Source organism: Vombatus ursinus, unplaced genomic scaffold (genome assembly GCF_900497805.2).
Source record: "Vombatus ursinus unplaced genomic scaffold, bare-nosed wombat genome assembly UNPS02001287.1, whole genome shotgun sequence".
NCBI lineage: Eukaryota > Metazoa > Chordata > Mammalia > Diprotodontia > Vombatidae > Vombatus > Vombatus ursinus.
The window spans coordinates 18511296-18519825 of record NW_020941065.1 but is presented as its reverse complement, the minus strand read 5'-3'; the positions used below and the strand labels follow the sequence as shown (position 1 = coordinate 18519825).

The window sequence follows — 8530 nt, the reverse complement described above, 5'->3', positions numbered from 1 at the left end:
CCAAAGATTAATAGCATCTTTTCCTTGACCTCCAGCTCTATAAGGAGGTGAGAACTGGCTGGCCCCATCTTCTGATCCCACCAGACCTGCTGCCAGCAGAGAAGCCAGGGAGGGAGGGATAGAGACTGTCCTTATCAGCTGTAGGGGGAAACTGAGTCCCAAATGGCAGAGCTGGGACTGGAACCCAGGGCCCCAGGCTCCCTGCTGCCTCTTCACAATTAGAGGAGCTGGGGGCGGCGGTATGGTTGTAAGAGAAGGGGGAAGGAGTCTGAGAAGATGGGGGCTGGCCTGGTCATGACCAGGGCTCAGCTTGACCAATCCTGTCCTGGGCTTCAGGGCTATGGTGCCCGGAGGGGATGGATGTCACTCATGGAGACTGGTAGAGCGGGGTGATGGAGAGAGTCCTGGCGTGGGGGCCAGAAGGTTCTCCAGTAGCTGTTCACTGGGGACAAGTAACAGCACTGCTTTTTAGGGACCTCAGTTTCTTCATTTGTAAAACTGGGGGAAGGGAGGAAGTATTCATTATTAAACCTTTGGGGCCTCAGTTTCTCTATTTGTAAAACTGGGGTGGAGGGAGAGGAGCACATTGAGCTAAGGGTTTCCTGCATTGGGATTACTGAAAGCGTTGAGGATGTAGCAGGTGGGAGGGCCATTCCCCCAGTCCTGGATCTCTGCCCCGTGGCGCTGGCCAAAGGACTCTTGGTTGTTTTCAGGACCCTGTGGAGCCTGGTGAAGGGGGATCTCGAGAAGTGGGATCTCGTCTTGGACAAGGCCCTCTTCTCCCTGAGGACGGCAGTGACGAAGAACAAGAGAAGAAGCCCCTTCCAGCTCCTTTATGGCCGCAAGCCCAGGGCCCCCCAGGACGTCCCCTCCCATTTTGACGTGAGTGCCCGCTGTGGGGCCTCTCCTGCCTGCTGCCGCCCACACCCTTTCTGCAGGCTGCCTCTCTTGGCTGTGTTTCCCAGGTCCCACTGCGACTCAGGCCTGCTTCCTCTCCTTGCCTACCGTCAGCCCTTTCTGTTCCCCGCTCTGAGCCCAAAGAAAGGACTCAAACCCAGAGCATTAGGCTTTGAGGGTCTAGGACCAGGAGAACGGGACCTGAGACCTCAGGCCTCCCCTATGCCCTCTGAGGGCTGAGGGCCGTGCCGTGGCCTGCATTCATATCTTGTCTTGGGATCTCACATCACTCAGCCTCCCTTTCCTCATCGTTGAAGTGACGGGGTTGGACTGGACCTCTCAGCCCCCTTCTGGTTTTAAATGTGTGGATCCCTGTAAGGTGTCGGTAAGCCCCATCAGGGGCCCATCTGAGGACGGGCCTCTCTGCTCCAGCACCCCTTCTGAATCTTTCCTTCAGAGTTCAGTCAAGCACTGGAGGGTGGACAGAAGGGACGTTGAACTGGAGGTTTGGATGCCTGGGTTCTCAAATGATGTCTCCTCTCTAGAACCCCTGACCGGTGGTTGTCCAGGTTTCCCCGGCCCCCTCCTCCCTTAGCCCCACTGTCTTCTGTAGGCTCTGCTCTACCCTGTGACTCTCTTTCTCTTCTCCATGTGCCCCCAGGTGGTTGCAGCAGACACTGTAGGTGACAGTGTGGGTGACACCCATGATAATAAGGAGCCCACGGAGACAGCTGGAACCATGAAAGACACCGTGACGGATGCTGTGTCAAAACCCGTAGGGCAGCCTGAGGAAGAAACCACGTGGGAGCCCACACAGCCAACCAGGCAAGAGCCCATCCCAGAGCCCAGGCAGCAAGCCGTGCTGGAGCCCACACAACAGCCCATGCCGCCGGAGCCCAGGCAAACATCCAGGCCAGAAACCATGGGGCAACTCATGCATCAGCCCATGTTGGAGCCCATCAATCATATGTGGCAGCCTGTGCTGGGGTCCATTCACCAACCCATGCTCCAGCCTATTCAGCAGCCCCTGACTCAGTCCACACACCAGCCCATCTACCGGCCCATTCCACAGCCCATCCACCAGTCTATTCAGCAGCCCATGACCCAGCCCATCCAGCAGTCTATGCAGCAGCCCATGACCCAGCCCATCCAGCAGTCTATGCAGCAGCCCATGACCCAGTCTACATATCAGCCCATGACTCAGTCTACGTATCAGCCCATGACCCAGTCTACATATCAGCCCATGATCCAGTCTACGTATCAGCCAATGCACCAGCCTTTGCTTCAGCCCATGACTATGCAGCAGCCGATGCACCAGTCTATGCAGCAGCCCATGACCCAGTCTATGCAGCAGCCGATGCACCAGTCTATCCAGCAGCCCATGACCCAGACTATCCAGCAACCCATCATGGCAGAACCTGTGCATCTCCCCATGCCGAGGCTGACAGAATGCCCTGTTGTGAGCAGCTGGGGCCAAGGGACAACCCCCAGCCTGGACGCCCCCTGGGAAAAGTGGGAGCCTGGTGGAGGAGCCTTTTGGACCCAGTGGAGGGAGCCTGGGAACTAGTGGGAGAAGCGAAACAACACACTTCCATCCTATATCTTTTTTTTTTTCTTTTGGCGAGGCAGTTGGGGTTAAGTGACTTGCCCAGGGTCACACAGCTAGTAAGTGTCAAGTCTCTGGTCTGCGACCGGATTTGAACTCAGGTCCTCCTGACTCCAGGGCGGGTGCTCTATCCACTGCACCACCTCGCTGCCCCTTTCTCATATATATGATTTTACACTTCTATCCTTAAATCCAATTAGCTGTCCAATCCATGGGGGTGGGGGTGGGTACAGAAATTGGTCTTGGGAATGGACCATAATCCTCCCGTCCACAGTGACTCTGGCTCTGGGGATGAGAATGGGGCTGTGAAGTAGGACCTCCAGACTCTTGGATATTCTGTTACCCCTGTGGCCCCATCCTTCAATTCATTTGTGATGTTCCTACTGTGTGCCCACCATTGGGAACACAATGACAAAAACAAGAAAGCCTCTGTCCTCAATGAACTTATATTGTACTGGGGACATTGGAGTTAATACATTGTTCCATCAATTGATAAAGATTTATTAATCATCTTTTATGTTCTAGACACTGTGCTGTCATTGGAGATAACAGAGGCCAGAAGTGAGGCAAGCCCTGTTCTCAAATTACTGGGGAAACGTGTACAGATAGACTGGTGTCCCAAAAGTCTTAGTGCAGTTTTAACCTATTAAAACTTTAAAATGTCACCGAGACTTTTGGCATACCTTATATGGCAGGTAATTAAGACAGGGTGGTTGGGTGTGTGCGTATGGGGGGGGGAAATGAGGCAGAAAGCACAAGTCAGGGTGATTAACAGAGACATCTGGGAGAACATGGCATGCGAAATAGAGGTGAGGAGTTAAGAGTTTTCTAGGCAGGGAAGACAGCCTGGGCAAAGACTAGGAGCTGGAGTTGGGGGTTGTGTCTGGAGCTGGGGGTTGTGTCTGGAGCCACACAAAAGCCAGTTTGGGGATGAAAAGGTAGATTAGATCCAGGTTGTAAAGAGTTTGAGACTGACTGATTTCTGGGGTAATTGGGAACCATGGAAGTTGCTGGAGTAATAGCAGCTACTCAGATCAATAAATAATTGGGATCAGGAAAGCTATCCTATAGGAGATCTGTTAAGTGCTGACACCACACGCTAAATGTGCTAAATGTTTTATGTCTTCCATCTCATTTTTATCTTCACAAAGGTTTCTTATGAGGTGAAGGCGAATTGGAGATAAGTTCTAAGCATGCAGGATAGATAGAGCCTCTGCAAAAACTGGAGAGAGATTATCCAATCGAGGGAGAAGTACAGAGCAGGTCAGTTTGGCTGGAATGGAGGGCTTGGGCAGGGAATGCGAAAACAGCTTAGGTAGCCGCGGCCAGGTGGGAAAGCCGCTCAACCTGAGGTATGTATATTTCATCCCAGAATTAGGAGTTCGGGAGCAGAGGAGTCCCAGGAATTATCTTTAAGACATGCGGAGAATAGTTTAGAGGCTGGAGGCAGGGAGGCCGACGAGGAGGCTATTGTACTTGTCCTAGCAAGACCATGTGGTTTGTCCTTTTTGAAGAGGACCAGTGACATCACAGCATGAGGACTCCCCACGTGGGTTGGATTTAACTTCCCACAGCTTCACAGAGCCTGCTTCATCCACGGGGGGGATGTTTTCGCATGCTTGGGGCGGACATTCTCCTAACTCGCTGATAAGCTGGAAGCCTGGCTCTGACCCTTGACCTGGCTTAGCCTGTCTGCTGAGATAGTTTGACTGAGATGTGGCCCTTGTGCACGCGCCCGCTTCTTGGAGTCACAAGGGACAGCTGGGTGGCAGGCGGGTGGATGAGCAGCCCTGAAAAGGGCTCAGTGAGTCCTCATTGGACACTGCATACTTCATGGAGGCTGGAACTGGTGTCCGTTGGGTGAAGAGGGCTGCCCTTGAGAGATGGAGAGGTACCATGGGCACTCAGCAACTGTTCAGATGTGGGTGGGAAGACGTGGCGGATGCATGGAGGACTTGGAGCCTGGGAAACTGGAAGACAACGGACTGAACTGGATCCATAGAAATTGGTTAGGAGGGGAAAGGAAGATGAGATTGTCAGCTTGGTGGTCGGGATCTTTGGGTGCACACGATATATGCATCATAATCTGTAAAGCAGAGGTAATTGCTGGTCCCTGGGAAGAACCCTAGAGGTTGGGTCAGAGGCCCTGGACTTCTGTTACTACCTCTCTGGACTACATTTCTCTACCAAATGAGATGGCCCCTCAGGTCTCTTCTGGGTCTGGATCCTAGGAAACGTCAGGGGAATTGGATGATAGCAGCCCGAGGCTGGGCAGGGCAGGGCAGGGCAGGGCCAGGCAAGGCAAGGCAAGGCAAGGCAAGGCAAGGCAAGGCAAGGCAAGGCGGAGATGCTGGGCAGGATTGTCACACCAGCTACGGTGATCTGGGATAGACTTGGAGGGAGCAGTTTCACATGGCTGGGGCTGGTAGAAGCCAGATTGTCTGCAAAGGACTGATCAGCCAGTGGGAGTGGAGAAGCACAGAGAGGGCAGCGTTGTTTAGGAGTTTGGCTGTGAAAAGAGGGAGGAGAGATTGGAGACTGATAGCTTGAGGGAGTGGAGCTGAGTCGAGTGAAAGCTGAGGGGACCGGAGAATTTGTTAGTGGCAGGGAGGGAGGAGCCTGGAGAGGGGCCAGCTTGGGTCCTTAGGAGGGGAAGATGGGATCCGATAAAACCCCTGAGTAGAATGGAGGAAGGCCAGGGAGACGAGGGTGGGGGAGGATGAAGTCCTGGGTTTTGGGAGCTTAAAGCAGCAACAAAGGAAGATGTCATTTTTGTACGAAGACAAGGCCCTCTCTCGAGTGAGGGTGGGCAGGAGGAGAGGCCCTGGCGTCCTGGGAGGCTGGAGAAGAGACAGGTTTTGAATAGTCAATTAAGGACGAATAGAGGGATCAGATGCCAGCAAAGGGAGCTTAATGGAGATTAATGGATAACATGAATTTGATCCCAGGCCTGGGAGTCAAGAGTTTTCCCTTGCTCTATCACATTTAGGCTCCAGGTCCCTGGCTTGGGGTCGGACGGAAGGCATCTGGGAGGTGGGTACGAAAGAGGGGGATTCTTGGGGGAAGGAGGGCCAGCTTGGCCTGTGTGGCCCTGTGTGTGAAAAGAGCTAGAATTCAATACTCCTGGCCTTGCCCTTGGACCGATGGGGAGACCCTGGAATGCCTTCCCTCTAACCGTGAAATAGGAAAACCCTTGTCTTGGAAGGTTCAACCCATCTGCCACCTCTGGTCCATCTCTAAACACAAACTTGTATCGTCATATTTTCTCCCCCAAACTGCCTTATTTATGGTTCTCCCACTGGATTACACTTTATACATGATGCTGACCCAGTTCATTTAGAATCAGGTGTGGGTTGAGCTCTGGGAAAAGAGGGGAAAACCTACCAGCTACGGATGGTAAAAGGTGGGGTAAGGGGGTTAACGTTGGAAATAACCCCTGGGGACCTGCACACAGCTTTAGCCTTTGACACTGAAGTACTTTTTGGATCTCAGACCCTTCTCCCATTCTGGGCCTCAGTTTCCTCACCTAAAATAAAGACGCCGGGCTTGTGACCTCTGCTTCTGGATGGGAGGGAGGTTCCACAGTCAGGGTCGGGGTGGGTAGAGGTAGAGGTAGAGGGGTTCTCCAAGAGGAAACCTGTCCCTGGCGGGCCCTGGCCCTCCCCTGACCCTCCCCTGACCTCGACAGCTGCTCCTGATTGGGGAGGGGGTGGACCCAATGATCCTGTATTCGAGCGGCCTTTCGGGGGTAATAAGTTCTGGGACTGTTCCCAGGGTCTGAGGAAGCCGGCGCGGGAGCCCCCCCCCCCCCCCCACCACACAGTGCAGGCTGGATCTCCCCTGCCCGGGTGTGGCCTGGACCAACCGGCCCAGACGGACCCTCGCGGGGCCCCTCCACTCCGCGGCAGGCTCCCGGACGTGGCTTTGCGTGGCTTTGGCTGGGGCTCGGGCGCCCAGCACACGCGTCCTCGCCCCTGTGCTTCCCCGCCCCCCCCATCCAGATGAGCCCGCCGGCGGGGGCGTGGCCCGGAGACTTCGGCTGGGTATTGGCCGGACCCGAGCGTTCGAAGGGGGCGTGGCGTGGGCCGGAGCGCTCCGCGGGGGCGGGGCAGAGAGGAGCAGGAGCCGCAGAGGCGGCGGCGGGAGGAGGGGGAGGGGGAGGGGGCGGGGGCGGAGGCGGAGGCGGAGGCGGGCCCGGGGCCTGGCGCTGGCTGGGCGGCTGTGGTGGGGCCCGGCGGCAGCAGCAGCAGCGGCAGCCCCCTCCCAGCCCCCGGGCCCGGCCCGATGGAGCTGCACATTCTGGAGCACCGGGTCCGGGTGCTGAGCATCGCGCGCCCGGGACTCTGGCTCTATACGCACCCGCTTGTCAAGCTGCTCTTCCTGCGGCAGCGGAGCCGGTAAGGCTGAGGCCAGAGGTGGGGGCTCCTCTGAGGCCGGCTGCCAAGCCCAGCCCGGGCTCTGGGTGGGTCTGGGGGGGGGTAAGGGTGGTGATAAGCACGTTCCCTCCCGCTTTCCAGCCCACTGTCTCATCGATTCCTCGAGCCAGCTCCTCGGGCTCTTATTATCCCCACTTTACAGAAGGGGCCACTGAGATTCCGAGAGATTGTGGTGACTTGCCCAGAGACGCCCAGAAAGTGAGCAGTGCCGGCCCCGAAGCCGCCCCTCCCCCCTCCCCCAGCTTGCTTGGACTTGTGCTCGTTCCAAGCCTTGACATATAAACAGGGGGAGGTGTTTGAACGTTGCAGCCCTAATGGTGGCTTCTCCAGCCGACTTGGGGCATTCTGTGAAGCTGGAGTTCACGTGCCAGCTGGGCTGCTTACTGGCTGTGGGGCCTCGGGCAGCTTGCTCCCCCTCCCTGGACCTCACTTTGCTCTTCTGTAAAATGAGGGAGTCGGACCCGTGAGCCGTTCTGATGTCTAAGGGAGCTCCCAGCTCCCAGCTCCAGCATTCTTTGGGTCAGTGGGTCAGAGGGATGAGTACCAGCAGGGGTCTCCCTAGCCAGCCCTTGGGAGATTGGTTACGAGGTGGTTCCGCCCCCCCCCCCCGCCGCCCCCCCCCCCCCCCCCCCCCCCCCCGCGCCAGTAGGAAAAGGACTGGGTTATATGAGTCCTTCCCTAGGATGGAGATTCTGGGGGCAGCTTAGGGAACAGCCGGTATCCCCTGTACCCACCGTTCCCCTTCTTCCCCTCCTCTCCGTGGGCAAGGGTTTCCAGGGGACCCAATTTGTTCTGCTTGAATGGAGCCTGGGCAAAATCCACTCACTTTCCTTGAGTCTGGCCTTCCACTCTGCCTGTGGACTTTGGGATTGGGGGATGAGGGAGTGCCTTGCCTTGGCTCATGGGGGTCCCTTCTCCTTAGGTGCAAGTTTTTCAGCCTGACAGAAACCCCAGAAGATTACACTCTGATGTTGGATGAAGAAGGATACAAAGGTATTGGGTTCTGGCTTCTCCTCCCCTGGTCTCCTCACGCCCTCTCCCCCAGACCCTGCCAAGGGGCACCCCTTGCCTGCCTGTGTGTGCCAGGCAAACACCCTCATCAGTATGCATGAGACAGGTGGGCAGGCCCTGGGACAGGAGAGAAGGATGGAGGCAGCAGAGCCCAGTGAAATGAGCAGCACCTGGGTTCCTACCCCAGCTGTTCCAGAGTGGAATGGCAGCACGGTGGAGAGGTGGTGAGCCTCCCGTTCAGGACACTGCCGAGGACGTTCTGGGACAGGCTTGTGGTGGCTGTTTCATCTCTGTATCTATTTCCTTAGGATCCCAGCTCTGCTGCTCTACTGTGACTGTGTGATACTGGCCAAGTCACTTCCCTTTTCCAAGATTGTGATCTCCTTTTTGGTAAAATAGTAGTAACAGTGCACATGTATAGATAGCTCTAAGGACCACAAAGCACTTTGGATTAGAAGTCCAAAGTGGACTCTATGTCCTGTGCCCCTCGGGATAGGGTGGGGAGGGGGAAGGAACCAAATTGGCACAGGAGGGTTCTGATAATTGCTGTTTCCCGATGCTGTCCTAGAGGGCCCCCCCC

The 8530-nt window shown here is 56.0% G+C and overlaps 1 protein-coding gene across 2 annotated transcripts in view; it reads left to right on the top strand.

Annotated features, from left to right (window-relative positions):
- The first annotated feature begins 6762 nt into the window (after positions 1-6762).
- Positions 6763-8530, top strand: part of CASTOR1 (cytosolic arginine sensor for mTORC1 subunit 1) — a 12772-nt gene continuing 11004 nt past the window's right edge. For both annotated transcript variants that reach the window (XM_027865637.1, XM_027865631.1), the window contains exons 1-2: positions 6763-6900; positions 7862-7932. In XM_027865637.1, coding sequence (XP_027721438.1) covers positions 6788-6900; positions 7862-7932 — 184 coding nt within the window. In that variant the 5' untranslated portion in view covers positions 6763-6787. The remainder of the gene's footprint in view (positions 6901-7861; positions 7933-8530) is intronic.